This window comes from Pocillopora verrucosa, chromosome 4 (genome assembly GCF_036669915.1).
Source record: "Pocillopora verrucosa isolate sample1 chromosome 4, ASM3666991v2, whole genome shotgun sequence".
NCBI lineage: Eukaryota > Metazoa > Cnidaria > Anthozoa > Scleractinia > Pocilloporidae > Pocillopora > Pocillopora verrucosa.
In genome coordinates, this window is record NC_089315.1 from 24976281 (window position 1) to 24995706 (window position 19426).

General features: G+C 36.3%; 2 protein-coding genes and 1 long non-coding RNA gene across 11 annotated transcripts; 1 reads left to right on the forward strand and 2 right to left on the reverse strand.

The window, feature by feature from the left end:
• Window positions 1-1525: 1525 nt before the first annotated feature.
• LOC136276738 (tumor necrosis factor receptor superfamily member 16-like) lies at window positions 1526-6631 on the reverse strand. The gene is made up of 6 exons (XM_066164910.1): window positions 6514-6631; window positions 6331-6390; window positions 4665-5490; window positions 4062-4142; window positions 3548-3631; window positions 1526-3135 (listed from the first exon to the last, which is right to left on the reverse strand). The coding sequence occupies exons 1-6, from the start codon at window positions 6583-6585 to the stop codon at window positions 2801-2803; spliced, it is 1458 nt and encodes a 485-aa protein (XP_066021007.1). The 5' UTR covers window positions 6586-6631; the 3' UTR covers window positions 1526-2800.
• Window positions 6632-7917: 1286 nt separating this feature from the next.
• On the forward strand, window positions 7918-12015 carry LOC136280557 (uncharacterized). The gene is made up of 3 exons (XR_010717298.1): window positions 7918-8017; window positions 8449-8514; window positions 11901-12015. It is a non-coding gene; the product is annotated as an uncharacterized lncRNA (long non-coding RNA).
• LOC131774704 (tumor necrosis factor receptor superfamily member 16) lies at window positions 11664-19354 on the reverse strand. Of its 9 annotated transcripts, none has more exons than XM_066165967.1 (6): window positions 19149-19354; window positions 18966-19025; window positions 15128-15950; window positions 14739-14819; window positions 14191-14286; window positions 11664-13821 (listed from the first exon to the last, which is right to left on the reverse strand). In XM_066165967.1, the coding sequence occupies exons 1-6, from the start codon at window positions 19224-19226 to the stop codon at window positions 13487-13489; spliced, it is 1473 nt and encodes a 490-aa protein (XP_066022064.1). In that variant the 5' UTR covers window positions 19227-19354; the 3' UTR covers window positions 11664-13486. The 9 variants fall into 9 exon arrangements, with proteins under 9 accessions (XP_066022064.1, XP_066022066.1, XP_066022065.1 ...); XM_066165966.1 differs by having other exon boundaries at window positions 11666-13821; window positions 14191-14289; XM_059090765.2 differs by having other exon boundaries at window positions 11669-13821; window positions 14215-14289.
• Between the last annotated feature and the right edge of the window lie 72 nt (window positions 19355-19426).

Sequence of the window (19426 nt, forward strand, 5' to 3'; positions counted from 1 at the left end):
CAAATTCCTGTAGAAATAAATAATTAGATACAATTAAATATTTAAATGATATAAAATATGTAAACATAAACTACCTTAGTAGTTTGTCACAAACGACGAAAATATATTAAATATTTCTGAACGCATTAATTGTTGAGCACATTGTTAATTATCCATCTGCCAAGCTGACCATCGAAAAAAGTGAAGTTGTATTAACCACGAGGATGGATGTCTAGTATCAAAAAACATAACAGGCAATGGGTAACAAAGCGGACCTAAGAGGGTAGAACATATAATTCTCAGAATACTAATAAGGATCAAAATGCACCGATGACAACAACAAACTAAGGCGCTTTAAATAGCACGTGGCGATCAATACACGATTGATAAGCCTGACTCTTTTTACCTCGACTAAAACGTGAACTAACATTCTGGTGACCCAAAGAAGCTTAAATGGGGAAGAGGTCAATCATGATTAATTGTTGATTGTTAATTCTATTTCTATGTGATAGCAAAGTATTTCTCATTACGTCTCATTACTTAACTGCTGCTGTACATGTAGGTTGGGATTTGGGATCAAGTGTTTTGCCCCTTTAATTTACAAGGTAATTATTGTATTTGCATTGTGTTTGCATATCCTGAAGACTAAAAGTTAGCAGGAACCTTCAGCATGCTGTTGCCTCTCTTAGAGTTCAAGTTCTATTGTAAAGGGGGCTTTGGTCGAAAAGAAAAATAAAAGGAAAATGAAAATTGTGTTCATATTTTTCTAGGTCCATTAAATTGGTTCATAAACTTGATTCTGTCATGGACATCATGGGAAAAGATGGACGATAATTTTCCCAGAATAAATGTAGCAAGGTGAGGAATATATTGAGTAAATAATCGTTTTTGCAATATTTTCAACCAACCCCTGATTGTTTACAATGGAAAACAGCAAAAAAATTTGTCTTGGAAAAGGTTGTGGATCATAATGGTAATATCATTAGTTTGGAAGATCATGCCCGTTGTTCAAACTCCCAGCTGAAAGTCAGTGATGACTTAATATATTCAGTCATAATCCACTGATATTTTACTTCTGAAGACTACTTTAGTACTGAGGCTTTCTTTTAATAAAAATCACACTCCCTTAGCTAACTCTGTTAACATTACCAAAATGGGATTCCCTGCACTCATAATCTTTTTATCTCCTTTCCCAGGTGTCTTCTAACAACAGCCACGTAACTGGAATGTCTTGCAACCAATTAAGACTTTGGACCTGATTTCTTCTCTGTATACTGATTAATTCACAGTCAATATTTTTGTAGTTTACTTACTTGTGTACCATTAACAGTACTATACAGTCCTGTCTGTATAACATCTGTTCTGATTTGCCGATGTCCCAACTTTCACATCTGTTATCAAAAGGTGCAGAAAGCAAGAGGTTCCCACTTACTTGGGTGGGGGGAGATACAGTCCATGCAGGCACTGATTCCAGAACCTGAATTTATTTTCTTTGGTATCAACATTTACCACTTGACATTGTAAGCAGAATAAATATGTACTTATTATGCCTTTTAGCATATGTACTTATTATGCCTTATAGCACAGATATAAAAATAATCTACTGTTTTGAAAATAGTTTACTAATTGTAAATATCTATACACTATACTTGATAGCGTATGTAAATAATGTTGCTTCAAGAAAAATACATCTACTTGCATAATAAAGATATCACTCGGAGTTACTTTTCATTTAATAATAATTCATCACCAGAAACAGCGTTACCATTTATCCTAGGAAAAAAATTTGATCATGACATTTGACTCACAATAGCTACAAATGGAAATATTTTAACGTTACGTGTAACTTTCAAAGTCTGATCAAAGATTCTTTACCAAAAGCCCTTGTGGTTGGTTATTGAAAAATCCAAAATTGAAATATCGTTGGCTTTTGGGATGCTTTTAAATAGCATAGTAAATAAAGTACTGATAATAATAAATATTCAGCCACATACTGCTCATTTCCTGAAAATATTTACAAGGAACATGAATCACTCATTGTTGTAATGATTAATAACAATTTTGTGTGTGTAACTGTTTCTTCTCATTGATGCCCTTGTTTCCATATGCAGGAGTTGTTTTCAAAAAGCCCCTCTTTAATGTATGCTCTGTGACCAATTTTTCCTTTCTGGTATTTTGGGTTCAGAACCATTATAGTGTATGCTCTGTGACCAATTTTTTCTTTCTGATATTTTCTGGTTTGGAACCATAATTATGTATGCTTTGTGACCAATTTTTCCTTTCAGGTATTTTCTGGTTTAGAACCATTATAGTGTTGTGTATGCTCTGTGACCAGTTTTTTCTTTCTGGTATTTTCTGGTATTTTCTGGTTTGGAACCATAACTATGTATGCTCTCTGACCGATTTTTCCTTGCTGGTATTTTTTGGTTTATAACCATTATAGTGTATGCTCTGTGACCAATTTTTTTTCCTGATGTTTTCTGGTTTGGAACCATAGTTATGTATGTTCTGTGGCTAGTTTTTCCTTTCTGGCATTTTTTGGTTTAGAACCATTATAGTGTATGCTCTGTGACTAATTTTTTCTTTCTGGTAATTTCTGGTTTAGAACCATTATAGTGTATGTTCCGTGACCAATTTTTCCTTTCTGGCATTTTTTGGTTTAGAACCATTATAGTGTATGCTCTGTGACAGGGCACAGTGGTTGTGCAGAGGTTATACAGGAATTTTTTTTTCGGAGGGGGGCTCTCCATAGACCAAACAGCTGCTGGTTACAGCTAGTTACTTAATTATTTCTCGTCTTAAGCTTGCTGAATAATTTCCCTCATTGTGCAGTACGTGATTCCCATGGCCAGTTGCAAATATTAATGGCCACATTATACCTGTTGCAAGCAACAAGAGCTTCTACAAAGCTTCTCATTGAGGGTACTATTGTAAAGGTGCTCAATGTATCAATAAGACTAACTGTAGGACTTCTTCCTGCTCTATAATCAGTGTCTATCAGGTCCAAGTCTTCTTCTGAAACATTCAAGATTTGCCCAATAGAGCGCCAATTTTTTTTTGTTTGTTTCTCCAGTGGATCCAGCATCCTTTGCACATAGTGCAATAGTATTTGATTTTTATGGTTACGCAGCTGTGGCATTTCAGAGACTTTGCAATCTAAGAGTTCAAAGGAAAGCAGTATTACTACAGTAATGGTCACGGAGCTAGAGTTGTAACATGAAATATGCTTTTTTGTAGTGCTATTGGTGGACAAAGACATGCTTTAATTGTTAAGAACTCCCAAGGATTGAAAATTGCTTTATTTTTAAGATTATAATGTTTGGCAGTGAACGGAAACTTAGTCTCCATAGTCCAGGTAAAACAGACTAATTCAGGGGATGAGTTTACTTCCATTTTAACACCCATTCACAAGGCTCTAATTGCATTGCACCAAGCTAAGAGGAGGATACATGCAAGAGAAGAAATGCAACATCTGATTGATAGAACACTCATCACATGATCTTAATTGCATAACAAGAATAAACAAGTTGCCAAGTTGGTCTACCAAATGGCAGGATGTACACCTCACCTGCTGGAATCAGATCAGTTTTTGGCTGGTCTTTTCTAGGCTCACTGGTGGTAGACTCCTCATGGTCATCAGCTTCTAGCACATCTGAGAGACAAAAAAATTAAGAAGCACTAATTGGTTATCCTAGAAAGCAACTTGCTGATTACCACACAATCGGGGAAGTAGCTAACTCCCTGAATTGATAAACATGCAACTTCTTCCCGTAATATCCATACATTATCCACCAAATAGGTAATGAGAATAATCAGATTTATCAGGCACAGGTTACCTTGATATCACACCGAATACTTTTAACAAAACTAAAGGGAAATGTGTAGCAGCTAAAGTAGAAAATTAACAGTTAGAAGTCAAGAGTTAAAGGGTAAACTCTTTGATTCTCTGGATCTGATTGTTAATTCTCCCCTCTTGAAGAAAAAGCTGGTCAAGAGATGTACATCTTGAAGTAGATTCATTTTTGTCCAAAAGCTTGTCAGTAGAATGTGTGATGCATAAATATTATGTTAGTTGTCACTACCTTCTACAGTTTCTGTTGAGCCATCTCTATCCTTGGCGCCTTGTATACCTTTCAGGGGTATACACTCGTTAGAATTTGTAACTGCAACAAAGCATTGTTGTGTTATTGTATGCTACACTGAAAGTTACTATTAAGTGTCTATTAATCAACAAAGTACACCTTGATGAAGCCAAAAATGAATTTAATAATATTAATGGGAGTCAAACTATGGACCCAACCAAAAAGGTTTACCTGATTAAAAAAAATGAATGAAAAAAAATTAACTTACACAAACACTGGAAAAAGTTGTATGGAGGAGACATACTAATGTGCTCGAGCGTCAAGATTTAAGTTTACTTAAGGGAAAGAGATGGTTGTGGGCCCTCAGATCAAATTTAAAATGACATAATTTTATTACTTGAGGACAATTGACATATGATGGTCATAGTATAATCGCTACTTGCTTAGTTTCAATTTGTGTACTTTCGTGTGAAACCCCACTTAAACATGATTATGGTAAGAATCTATTAAATTACTCAATTTTCTCAAAGGGTCTACTAATTCCATAAATGTCACAAAATATACTCGGGCTATTATAGAAGGAAAAGTATGACTTTTTCTTACCGTCTGAATGTGAGCGTTTCCAGCAGTAGTAAATGATTGCACCCAAAATAAAAACTAGAGTGGCAGCCCCAATAGCTATCAAGGCTATAGATGTAGATGTTACTGTTTCCCCTTCTTCTTTTGTCGACCTCTTGTCTGTACCTGTCTTTGTTGTTGCTGGAAGCGAATTGTTTTTTTCGGATTTGAGTACAGGTTCCCTGGTGTCTTCTTTACTTGAAACCATACCAGTTAAGTTCAGGTCAGAATCAGAGGCAGGGCGGAGATCAGCACTAGGAGTAGGTGTGGTTACTTCAGGAGTAGTTGAAGTAGCATTTTCTACAGTCTCCCTTATTTTCTTGCAGAGTCTATTCTCATGGGACTCAAGGCACTGCCAGTCCTTGCCCATTCCAATGTCTTTACAGCTTTTCAGCCTGGAAGACTCAGGGACATCAGAGCAGCAAAAATAACATTCCTGGCAGAAACCATTGTTGTCCAGAAAATGTCTTTCAGGGCACCTGTTTCCACATTTGCGGTTTTGATAAGGGGTACACTGCTGGATAATGTTCCTTAATCCACAGTCATGACAGGGTCTGCAGCTTTCAATGCTATGTGTGTCAGAGAAGGTCGCATTCTCTCTGCAAGGTTCACATTTGATGATGGTGTAGTTAGGTATCTTTGAACCGCATAATGGTGCGAGTCCTGTTCCTTCTGGGCACTTGGGACATGCTTTGCACTCTATTTGAGCTTCTGGAGCATCGGGAAAGTATCGTAAGAAATTTCTTGACAGGGAACATCTTGTCGGCCTTCCAGACGCAAATCGTGACCACAATAATAAGAACAGGATCAGCTAAGATAAAAATATCAGTATTTATTAATTGCAGTGATCGCGAACCTGCACAAATTGGTGAAATTATGTTCGAAAATATTAGGTAAAGAGGAAACGTACGATATAAATGTTGGTTAGAGCTATAATACGCTTTATTCACGACACAACTTCAATAGTAGTATTTTTAAACTACAATAAACATTCGCAACAACACAACAACTTGTTTAATATTTACAGCGGAGATAACGGAGCAGTGAGCAACTCCGCAACACAGTAATGGGAAATTATTTCCATATTAATTAACATGTTTGATTGCTTTAAATTTTAGTCTGTGCCGCTTGTTTTCGAGAATTCTGCTCAAAATTCTAGTCAAAGGACAGCTTTCTGCCGGCATAATTCTCGCCAGGCAAGATGCCCAATTATCTTCAAAATTATGCAGCATAATTTACCCATGCCTTAACAACAAGTAACATTCTGTTAACATTCATAAAAACCAAACAAGTTATTCAATTTTTTTCAGAGGAGATAATCGAACAGTGAGAAACTTCGCAACACAGCAGTGAGGAAATTATTTCCATATCTATTAACTTGTTTGATTGCTTTAAGTCTGTGCCGCTGATTCTAAGAATTCTGCTGAAAATCTTAGTCGAAGGTCAGTTTTCTGCCGGTGTTCCAGCGGATTTGAACCCCCCCCCCTAGATTTGGACCCCCGTTAAAACCCGTTAGTGGATTTGGACCGGGGGGGTCCAAATCCGCTGTGACACCAGAATAATTCTAGCAACGCAAGATGCCTAATTATCAAAATTATGCGGCGAAATTTACACATGCCTCACCAACAATTACCTACAAATATTATCTCACCTTAACAACACCTTTCATGCCGTGCTTGTCATCATAAGTGAGTTTGTGTTGATTGTTCTCCTGTGTCAAGAAATAAACATGCAAACTCAATCGAGTCTAACCGAAAGTATACTAGAACATAGTTAAACAATTGTAGATCAAGCAAGTGTAAATTGAAGGGTTAGATCACTTTTACTTGCTTACTGTTTTGTATTGCTTCAATTTTGTACTCTTGATACTAAAAATCATGAAGTTTTCGATATCGAAAGCATGCATTTCTGTCGATGTAAAGCCGTTATACTTAGAACGGTTTTGTTCAGCCCTAATGAACAGTCCTAATGACATACGAGAATTATGGGCTTAGTACAGAAGATGAGAAAGTTCGCTCCAAATTGATTTCGCATTCATTATGTAAGGGGTTTTCCCTTAACACTGCAAATCAACGGAGGTCATGCAGATAAAACGTCTTTAGTGGGCCGCCTTCGAACCTTGAAGCTTCATATGGCTAAAACTTTTAATGAAATAGCCGACTATCTTTAGTGGGCGTTAAGATCACAGAGGAGAGAACGGTTTATGGAGGGACTGGGTTCAGTCGGTGGAGGTTAGGTGGGGATTCCCCGTACCCCGAACTACTACGTGCCATAGGTCATGCATGCATCATCGTGCATGTACGCCTCAGTATTCACTAGAAAAGCAATTACAAATCCCCATAGAAATAAATAATTAGATACAATAAAATATTTAAATATAAATTACCTAAGTAGTTTGTCACAATGGACGAAAATATATTAAGTATTTCTGAATGCATGAATTGTTGAGCATATTGTTAATTATTCATTTGCCAAGCTGACCATCGAAATACCAAAAGTAAAGTTGCATTAACCAGAAGGGTGGATGTCTATTATCAAAAACATAACAGGCAATGGGCAACAAAGTGGATCTGAGAGAGAAGAACATCTAATAAGGAGCTCTAAGAAAATGAAGGGTCCAAACAGCATAAGGAACACTTACCATTTAGATATTAACGAGAAACTCCTTCACCGCACGCAAGATTGTGAGCGTATTTTTCGTCCTGAAACTACAACACTGCAGTTCGTACTACCACACTGTCGTTCAACAGAATGATTCCTTTTTATAAGGTTAGGAAGGACTACAAAATCCTGCTATCTAATTGGCTGATAAATTTAGACAAAATGCACTCTCTAAAATTTCATTTCCTGTTACCATGTATGAGGTCATCCTCTTGTGCATGACCTCACGTACACGTCCTCACGTACACGTACACACAACCGCGAAAAATCGATCCATGAATAACTTCTCAAGATCACAAGCGAGATTAGCTGGCTTGTACCAAAACATGGAACGCTAGAATGCCGGAACGCCGGAATACTAAAACCCGGAACACAAAATTACTAAAACCCGGGACGTATGAAAAATGAATAAATTAAAAAATAACAAATATAAATAAAAAACTCGAAACTCGGTTCTTAGGGTCCCAACGGAATGTTCTACCCGATTACCAACACTAGGTGTTGGATTCTTGCGTTTGATTGCTGACTATGCCCGCCGGCTTATTTTACTGTGGACGAATTGATCAGCGGTCGCAAACTCCCATTCTAAGTTAACACTTTTGTTAATTTAATGAAACGTTTTTCACATCAAGTCAAAGGACAATCGTCATATCTTTCGAAAATACTGAGCTTCCCAGGTAAGATATTTGTTTTCAATTGCCTGTGGTCTGATACATCGATACTGGCACCGAACAATGTTATTCTCGGTGTTAACTGAACTACGGGTTGATTTTTAAAAGCAGGCACCGATACATTTCGATACACTTGTATATGTCAAAATATCCAACATTTTATTTAAAGAGTAACTTTGAAACTTGTTTCCTTTAATTGCTACAAGCTCGTTTCCAAAATTGATATTATTCTTTAAGCTATGCTGGCACAAGACCTAGGTTATTCCTTGATGTAATGATTTTAGTTGACCGCTTTGATATACACTCGATTATTGATAATTCTTGTGATGAGTTCATAGTTCAGCTGATTGCTGGTGATGATAATTTTCGCCCCTATCTCAAACCGCCCCAAAGGTCTGATTGAGAAACTTCCAAGTTTCTTTGTCATGTCAAACGAGGGAGTGGATGACATGAGGAATTTGCACAGATTTTTTGTTGTCGTTTCTACTTATGTTTGTAATGAGGTGAGGTAAAATCAAATTATAAAATAATTATAAGGTTCTCTCTGATACAACACAGTGGTTAAGTCATTAGTGATATTAGATTTTCTCTTACAATTACAATTAATTTTTTAAATTTTAATTAATTTTACAATTTCTTTTACAATTTATTAAAATAAATTAAAACTTATGTAGTGCAACTTTCCATGGCACATGATCAAACGTGCTTTACAATAAGTTAAAAAGACTTAAAATGAAATAAAATTTACAAGCAGATAGAGAAATTTAAAATGAAATAAAATGGCAGTAAATGATAAATAATAAAATAAACGAAATAAAAACTCTGCTACAAATTAAAAGCTTGTTTGAAAAGATATGTTTTCACATGGCATTTAAAATTTGATAGAGAGTCAAGGCTGGATATCTTGCCGGGTAAATTGTTTTAGCGCTTTGGGGCTGTATAACAGAATGCTCTACCACCAAGTGTTGGGAGTATCTTGCCTCTTGGAACCTCAAGCATAACTTTTTTTCTGGATCTGAGGGAATATCCTGTTGATTTCTTTTGGCTGATTAATTTGCAAATATAATCTGGCACCTTGCTCCTCTAAGAGGCTGGCCTTGAATGTTTTTAAGGAAGTTTACAAGTTGTTCCATTACTTGGTGTGGTTCGTGATGAGTTCATACTTTGATAATAACAGATTAGAGTTCTTGGGTTCAATGATGGATCCTACTCTTGTTATTATCTTGCAAATGGGTATGTTTGAATATTATAATAGATCAAACATGACAAGTTTGCGATGCAGGAAGTCAATGATTAACCAAGGCATGCTGCAGATATGCAGAATGGCAAAGTGGTTGGTTGCTGAACTAGCATTCGGGTGACCCCGAGAAGCCTTAATGGGGAAGTGCTCAATCATGATTGATTGTTGATTTTTAATTCTATTTCCATGTGATAGCAGGGTATTTTCTCATTACGTCTCATCAAATAACTGCTGTTGTACATGTAGGTTGTGATTTGGGATCAAGTGTTTTGCTCCTTTAGTTTACATGGTAATTATTGTATTTGCATTGTGTTTGCATATCCTGAAGACTAAAAGTTAGTAGGAGACTTCAGTAGTTGCCTCTCATAGAGTAGTTGCTATGGTGATATAACTATATGCTGTCCTAGGTATACACAGAAGATGGAAAAACTTTTCTTGTTACAGCTGTAAAACTTTGGAACTCTCAACTCATTAATATAAGAGCTAGCACCAGTATAAATGCATTCAAACAGAACTATTTGTAATTTTATAAATATAATATATATATATTATAATATATATAATATTCGGACCCCTTTTTGATATATTACATTTACCCTTTTTTTCTTCCCGTTTTTACCATTTTTAACTGCTTTTACCTTTTTAATATTTATAAATTAGTTTTATATCTTAGAGGAGGGTCACAAGTTCACCAGTTCTGAACTGTAATGTGTCACCCTAAGTAAATAAAGTTATTATTATCACTATATTTCAGAGTTCTATTGTAAAGGGGCTTTGGTCAAAAAAAAAAAAAGGAAAAAAGAAAATTGTATTCATATTTTTCAAGGTCCATCTAACTTGTTTCAAAAACTTGATTCTTTCATGAAAATCATGGGAGAAGATGGACAACAATTTTCCTAGAATACATTTAGAAAGGTGAGAAATATATTGAGTAAATCATGATTTCTGCAGTATTTTCAACCAACCCCTGATTGTTTACGATGGAAAACAGCAAAAAAATTTCTTGGATCATAATGATATTATTATTAGTTGGAAAGATTATGCCCTGTGTTCAAACCCTCAGTTGAAAGCCAGTGATAACTTAATTTATAATAAAGTTATGATATAACGCGCGCTGTCATTGGTTGAAAGAGCGTGCTCTATGAGAGTATAGAGCATAGAGCTGAGCTAAAGCTGTCATGCCATCTGCCAAATTGTACAATGTTCGACCTTTTCCGGGACTTCTTTTTCGCTTTTTCCCGATAATTGAAAGTGAAATTTCGGAACAAGCGAGCCGGCAAGTAGCAACAGAAGAACCAAACAAAGGTTTATAAACATACCAGGCTCCGTAATTTTACGTTATTAAAACGTGAGCAGAAACGAAAATCCTCAAAGGAAAAACAAAATACACACGCTCAGTTAGATTGCAAGCTTACGTACGGTAATAAAAATCAAACACAGCTAACACTTGTACAATATATAAAGTACAGTGTTAAAAAAAAAAAAAAAGACAGAACAAAACAGAGATGGTGAAAAATATAACCAAACTGGCATAACTGTTAAAATTCATTCTAATCATGACGGTGTCTGAGCGAATATGATCATGCTAAAGTCCATCGCGGCTCGCTCATCATGGCGATCTCCGGTCATCGCAGTAAAGAAAGCCTCAGAAACTACATTGGCCGCCCTTCGAGTGAAAAAATAAGAGCTTGCTCTGATATCCTTTCCGATGCGTTGAGTGGAAAGTCACATCAGTCACTGCAGCCGAGTTTTGCCGCGCTGTCATCCCGAGCGATCTTCATGTTCCGGTGAATTCAGCTGTCGTTCATTCAAAAAACACTCGCCTTGAACAGTTTGTTTTCTATCATGTCATGTGAAAAAACTTGCGTGTTTTTATGAGCCATAATTCGGCTGAAGTTCACTGAACATTTCACTTCAAGATTCTGTATAAGGAACTTAAAAACTTCAGGCAAAAGTGTTAAATTCGACCTGCCGAACTATTTTAGTTTGTAAACTATCGCAGAATGTGAACTTTGATGGTTTTTGAATTTTGATGGTTTGACACTTTTGACAGCTTTAGTCTTGTACAGCCAATCAGATTATTTGAACTATTCTAACAGGGATTCTGATTAGCTTATTGTAGCGTGCTTTATGAGAGTATAGAGCATGCGGATCAATATCAGTATCTGGGCAACTGCCCACCTACCCCTCCCCTAACTCAAGAACGGTCAATTGATAGCAAGTTAGGGTTAATGTTGGGTTAGGGGAGGGGTAGGTGGGTAGTTGCCCAGATACTAATATTGATCCGAGCATGCTGACGACACTGTTGATCGCTTTGGAAATAAAGTTTCTTTTGAAAATTGAAAGTAATGCTTGGGGAATCTAACGGATTCTTTATTATAAAACAAATAGGGAAACACTCTACTACGTCTCGTGCTTCTCCCTACACTTCTTTCGTGCTCTAGCTGCTTCCAGCGTGCTTTATAACAGAACAGAGCACAGTCAAGGCTTCTCTATTTGTTAAACATTCAATTATAATCTACTGATATTTACTTCTGAAGACTACTTAAATACTGAGGCTTTCTTCCGATAAAATCACACTTCCTAACTCTGTTAACATTGCCAAAATGGGATTCCCTGCACTCATGATCTTTTTATCTTCTTTTCCAGGTGTCTTCTAAACTAAAGCTGTGTAACTTGAATGTCTTACAATTAAGACTTTGGACCTGATTTCTTCTTTGTAAACTAAGTAATTCACAACGATAATAAAATGTTCCAAACAGTATTTTCGTAGTTTACTTACTTGTGTACCATTGACAGTAACATACAGTCCTGTCCTTATAACTGTTCTGATTTGCCCATGTCTCAACTTTCACATCTGTTATCAAAAGATGCAGAAAGCAAGAGCTTCCCACCTACTTGGGTCATTGGAGATACAGTCCATGCAGGCACTTAAATTCCAGAACCTGAATTTATTTTCATTGTTATCAACATTTACCACTTGACGTTGTAAACAGAATAAAGATGTACTTATCATGCCCCTTATAGCACAGATGTAAACACAATATAAATTGCACAGATCTCAGAACTACTGGCTTAAAAATCTTTTAATGTAATATTTACACCTAATATTTGATAGCATAAATATGTTGCATCAAGATAAATACATCTACTTAATGCATACTTATAAGACATCACTTAGAGTTACTTTTCATGTTCATGTTCATGAAAAAAAATTATTTTGATCATGACACTTGACATACAGAAGCTACAAATGGAAGCATTTTACATTTAACTGTCAAGGTCTGATCAAGATTCTTAACCAAAAGCCTTTGTGGTTTGCTATTGAAAAATTCAAGATTGCAATATTGTTTGCTTTGAGCTAATGTTGTTAAATAGCACCACCTAGTAAATAAAGTCCTGATAAATATTTAATATTCAGCCACATTATTCCTCTTTAACTGAAAGTACTTACAAGAAACAAGATGCACTCATAATTGGGATGATTAATAACAATTATGTGTATGTAAATGTTTCTTCTTACTGACGTCCTTGTTTTTTTTCTTCTTTTTTTCATATGCAGAAGTTGTTTTCAAAAAGCTCTTTATAGAATTCAATGGCACAAGTGAATGTTTAAAATGGTTTTTGAAACATTACAGTGTGTGCTCAGTTACCAATTTTTCCTTTCTGGTATTTTTTGGTTCCTTCTTTTCTCCTTTGTTAAGCATTTTGTATTTTTTTTGTTTGTTTGTTTCCTCTTTGAGGTTAATATTATGAACTTTAAAACTGTTATGCAAAAGATGCTGACAGGAGAAAATTAATGTCAAGGATGTTATTAAAGGACTGGGAAATGATATCATGCAGGGCAATGTTTGCTGTGTAAAACATGGTATTGCTGTTTGCAAGTCAGCGTATGACTCTTTGTTGTGAAACTGGGAACATATTAAGTTATTAAAGTTACCAGCAACTTTGCTTTGTGTTTTTAAAATGTTGTCTAAAGTGGCTTCTAGCATACTAGCCAAAGAAAAATTGTCAGTTCATTTCCCTGGCTTTCAACATAATGAGATACTAGAGGCCTTTAGCTTGTAGTTAGTTTCTTGTTCCATGTGCCCTGTTTTTTGCAGAAGTTATATGGGAATCTTTTTGTTTTTGTTTTTTGTTTTTTGAAGGTGGGGGGCTCTCTAAAGACCTAACAGCTGAAGGTTATGACCAGTTACTTAATTATTTCTCATTTCAAGCTTTCTGAATGATATCCCTTATTGTATAGTGCGTAACTCCCATGGCCAGTTGCAAATATGGGTGGCCACATCATACCTTTTGCAAGTAATAAGAGCTTCTACAAAGCTTCTCATTGAGGGTACTGTTAAAAAGGTGCTTAATTTACCAATAAGACTAACTGTAGGACTTCTTCCTGCTCTGTAATCAGTGTCTATTAGGTCCAAGTCTTCTTCTGAAACATTCAAGGTTTGCCCAACAGAGCGCCAATTTTTCTTTGTCTGTTTCTCCAGTGGATCCAGCATCCTTTGCACATAGTGCAATAGTATTTGATTTTCATGGTTATGCAGCTGTGGCATTTCAGAGACTTTGCAATCTAAGAGTTCAATAGATAATGATGTTAACAGAGTTTTTTGTAGTACCATTGGTGGAAAAAGGCATGCTTCAATTGTTAAGAATTCCCAAGGATTAAGAATAGTTTTTTGGTTTATTTTTAGGAGTACAGTGTTCAGCAGTGAAGGAAACTTAATCTCTGTAGTCTAGGTACTACAGACTAACTCAGGGGATGAGTTTATTTCCATTTTAAGTCACCCACTCACGAGGCTACAATTGTGCATTTTATTGCACCAAGCTAAGAGGAGGGTACATGTAAGAGATGAAATGCAACATCTGAATGACTAATGGCACAGTCATCGCATGATCTTAATTGCATAACAAGAATAAACAAGTAATCAACTTGGTCTACCAAATGGCAGGATGTACACCTCACTTGCTGGAATCAGATCAGTTTTTGGCTGGTCTTGTCTAAGCTCACTAATGAGAGGCTCTTGATTGTCATTACCTTCTAGCACATTTGAGAGACAAAATAAAATTAAGAAGCACTTCAGTTATTCAGAATGCAACTTGTTGATTACCATAAAATTGGAAAAATCTTAATCCTCCAACTCCCTAAAGTGATTAACATGCAACTTCTTCCTGTAATATCCATACATTATCCAGCAAATAGGTAATGAGAATAATCAAATTTATCAGGTAGAGGTTATCTTGATCCCAAACCAAATTCTTGTAACAAAACTAAAGGGAAATGTGTAGCAGCTAGAGGCGAAAATTAACAGTTAGAACTGGAGAGTTAAAGGGATTATTAACTCTTTGATTCTCAAGATCTAATTGTCAATTCTCTCCTCTTGAAGAAAAGTCTGCTCAAGAGATGTACATCTTGAAATAGATTCATTTTTGTCCAAAAGCTTGTCAGCAGAATGCGTGATGCATAAATATTATGATGGTTATCATTACCTTCTGCGGTTTCTGTTGAGACATCTCTATCTTCGGCACCTTGCATACCTCTCAGGGGTATACGCTCGTTGGAATTTGTAACTGCAACATAGCATAAATTATTGTCTCAAAATAAAAAGATACAGGACAGGGTTGACTCAAGGGTATAATTGGTATGGAGGCTCTGGGTGATGGACTCCTGCTTGAGGACAATTGACATATGATGGTCATAGTATAATCACTATTTTCTAAGTTTCAATTTGTGTACATCCGTGTGAAATAGCACTTAAACATGATTATGATAAGAATTCATTAAATTACTCAATTTTCTCAAAGGGTCTACTTATTCCATAAATGTTACAAAATATACTTGCGCAATTAAAGAAGAAAAAAGTATATCTTTTTCTTACCGTTTGGATGCGAACGTTTAAAGCAGTAGTAAATGATTGCACCCAAAAAAAATATAATGGCAGTCCCAATAGCTATCAAGACTATAAATGTAGATGTCACTGTTTCTCCTTCTTCTTTTGTTGATCTCTTGTCTGTACCTGTCTTTGTTGTTGCTGGAAGTGAATTGTTTTTTTCGGATTTGAATACAGGTTTCCTGGTGTCTTCTTCACTTGAAACCATACCAGTCAAGTTCAAGTTAAAATCAAAGACAGCGAGATCAGCACTAGAAGTAGGTGTGGTTACGTCATGAGTAGTTGAAGTAGCATTTTCTGCATTTTTCTCCCTTATTTCCTTGCAAAGCCCATTCGTTTGGGATTTGAGGCACTGCCAGTCCCTGCTCATTCCAATGTCTTTACAGTTTTTTAGCCTGGAAGACTCGGGGATGTTGGAGCAGCAAAAATAGCATTCATGGCAAAAACCATTGTCGCCCAGAAAATGTCTTTCAGGGCACTTGTTTCCACATCGACGGTTTTGATAAAGGGTACACTGCTGGATAATGTTCCTTAATCCACAGTCATGACAGGGTCTGCAGCTTTCAATGCTGTGTGTCTCAGAGAAAGTCACATTCTCTCTGCAAGGTTCACATTTGATGATGGTGTAGTTTGAAATCTTTGAACCGCATAATGGTGTGAGTCCCATTCCTGCTGGGCACTTAGGACATGCTTTGCACTCCATTTGAGCTTCTGGAGCATCGGGAAAGTATCGTAAGAAATTTTGCGCAAGGGAACATCTTGCTGGCCTTCCAGACACAGATCGTGACCACAATATTAGTAACAGGATCAGCTAAGATAAAAATATCAGCATCTATTAATTGCAAACCTGCACAAATTCTGTTCAGAAATATTAGACAAAGAGAAAAAGTATGCTATAAATGTTGGTTAGAGCTACATTACATGTTTAATCAAAACATAACTTCAAGTACAATATTTTCAAACAACAATGAATTTTAACATTTCTTAAAAACCTAACAAGTTATTCAATATTTTCAGCAGAGATAACCAAGTGTGAGCAACTCTGTAACACAGCAGTGGGAAATTATCTCCATATTTATTAACTTGTTTGATTGCTTTCAGTCTGTGTTGCTGGTTTTCAAAAATTCTGCTGAAAATCCTAGTTGAAAGGCAGCTTTATGGTGGCGTAATTCTTGCTATGCAAGATGCCTAGTTATCTTCAAAATTATGCAGCATAATTTACCCATGCCTTACCAACAAGTACCATATTTATTTCATTAAATGCTGCCCTAAAATACATGCCGCATTTTAAAACCAAAATATTAATAAACACTGCCCACGAAAAAATAAATGCTGCATCATCATGCACTGTTTATTGAAATAATAAACTCAAAAAACACACAGTGATCATTGCTTCAATTACAATTGGAAATTTTGAGTGAATCAAACACAACTCCTTTTGAATGTATTAGTTCTAATGTTGAGAAAGCATATCCAACATAAGATCTTTATTCTCCTTATGTATTGCAGTGGTATTAACATGCAAATTGTCAAATTGAGAACAATATAAATCGAAGGAAATAGTGGATAACTCGTCACGGATACATTACGTTTTAATGGATTTTGGAGATAATTGAACTCCTCTTTACAATAACATACACTTTTACACGTAAACATGGGTAGCCAATGGGTAACTGGATAGAGTTAAAACTACTTGGAATTTCTTGGAACTGCCCTTTTGATGTTGAGTGAATAGTCAGAATTCACATGCTGGCTATCGTTTAACCTACACCATTCCTTAACTTCACTTTTTGCCATTAAAGCGTATACTATAGCAGGTTTCTAATGTAAAATTTGTATGAATGTGCTGCAGGTTGTGAATGATTTACTCACTCCATTCTTGAATGACAAGTGCATCAGCCCATGTACCCTGATATATTAGTTAACACCTTGACCATCAATGGTCTTTACTACTTTCGATGAATCTTTCTGAATTGTTTCTCATATATTGAACACCAGTACTATGAACATTCATGTAATAGCTAGGTTCACCATACAACTGATGGTACATAACTCTAAAGAAGCAATCACCGGCACCACCAACATCTAATATTCTATAGCCATGTTAAGTTAACCGAGATTGTAACAATTCATTAAGATTGTTCGGACTATTTCCGTGAGTAACAGGTCCGGCCGGCCGGGTTTAACTCAATATCACCTGAAGTAAGTAACTTTGCCCTTGAAACAAAATACTTGTGATTTCGTTTCTCACACTTTATTGTATAACATCGAACAACATGTTCAAATTCATCATGAAAAACAACTGATTCTTTACATGTCTTTTTATGCTGTGCAGTTCTTGTTTTGAAAACATTAACATGATCAATAGCAAAATACAACCTTGAACCTTTAGCATGAGTGATTCCAATTGGTTTACCACTACACATTCTGGTTTTAAGATAATTATGGTAATCAAACGTTAACTGAACGATAAAATCGTTTTCAACGCTGACAAATGTGGTGCACCATGCATAATATGAGACCTTACATACCTCTTAACTGCTCTACCCTTTTTAAAAAAGTTCAGAATTTTCTTCCACTATAATCTTGATGGTTCTCTATCATGGCGGACGCGTTTTCTAAGGATTAGACTTTGACCTACTTGTTCGTTCCTGTAATTTTCCGGTTTGATTTCTGTTACCATCAGATCAGTCTTCTGACTGCGTTTCGTTCTGCTTGGCCACAAGAGTGTTTTGGTTGGATATCATGGACTGATTGGTCGTGCTACTGATGTTTCTAATAGCTTTGTTTGACCTCATGTTGATTCATACTTAAGCTGATATGGGTGCTCATAGGTTCCCTCATCAGTTCGATCAAAGTTTCGCTCTTCAGATTCACTCATAAAAGGCTCACCATTTATAAACCCCCTATAGGCTTGGAGGATCGACGAGCAAACGTCTCAAAGAGTCAAAGACTCTTCGCAGTTAGCGTCTACACTCAGTACTAGACAAAACTTTAACACAGCTTTGACTCGCTTTCAGATATGCTGACTGCGACGAGTATTGGTCGAAACTTCCTCGATGAATGGTCGAATTATATTTCAACGTCGCAGCATTTACTTCTGAAAGTCTAAAGTCGATATGTATTATTGCGGAAAATCAATTGGTCTGCCGTTGACATATCGACTTGTTTACATCTAAGTGAGTGACAAATTTGCATACTCTGACCCCTAACAAACTATAACTAGTGTTTGCCCGTTTGCGCGATTCCTTAGATATTCCTCCTTAACATATTCGTTCTTAGGAGGCAACTGGAGAGATTCAGAGAGGATAGAAACTTCAGCCTTGCATAGGAATTTATTCATTTGGCGGCAGTTACACTCTCAGTGGATAGCTGTGCGAATAATATCAAATTCGCGAGTTATTTAACGGGGAATCGACCCTTGACATGAAACGCATTACAAAGAGACAGCGACCTTCTACAGTAATACGCGAACTATTTTACATGCCATACACTTCATGTCATTCCCTTATAATCACATCGCCAACGAAAGTCATTAAAAGATGTCCTAATAACTGCTAAGCTTCCAGGTAAGAAGATTTAAAAGCGCAAGCGAATGACAGGAGTCGCACAAGCCTATCGACACCTTTCAACGATCGACTGCCTCCTGCTTTTCGGCTTACCCAGCGTGTTGCCGTGTGCATTGTAGAGTTGTTCACTGGTCAAAGTACTCCTTTCATTGCTCTAATTCAACTGTCTTTCATTCAAAGATCAAGATAGTACATTTACCATACAACAACCGAGATGTTTCATCGAATAAATACGGTACCTACAAATATTCTCTTACCTTAAAAGCGCCTTTCATACTGTGCTTGTCATCATAAGTGAGTTTGCGTCCTTTGTTAACCTGTGTCAAGAAATAAACGTGCAAACTCAGTTGAGTCTCGCCGAAAGTATACCAGAACATAGTTAAACAACTGTAGATCGAGCAGGTGTAAATTTAAGAGTTCAATCACTTTTGTTCACTTACCGATCTGTACTGCTTCAATTTTGTACTCTCCATGCTGAAAATTATGGAGTTGTCAGTCTCGATAGCATCAATTTCCATCGATATAGAGCCGTTATACTTAGAACGCTTTTGTTAAGCCCTAATGAACAGTCTTAATGGCAGAGGGGAGTTATGGGCTTGCAAAAGACCGAAAAGATCATTCTAAATTAATTAATCATTCATCCATGGATTGAGGGTTCCTGTAGATGACACCGAGTATTTTGTGGGCGTTTAGAGAATTATTTATGGAGTGAGGGGGT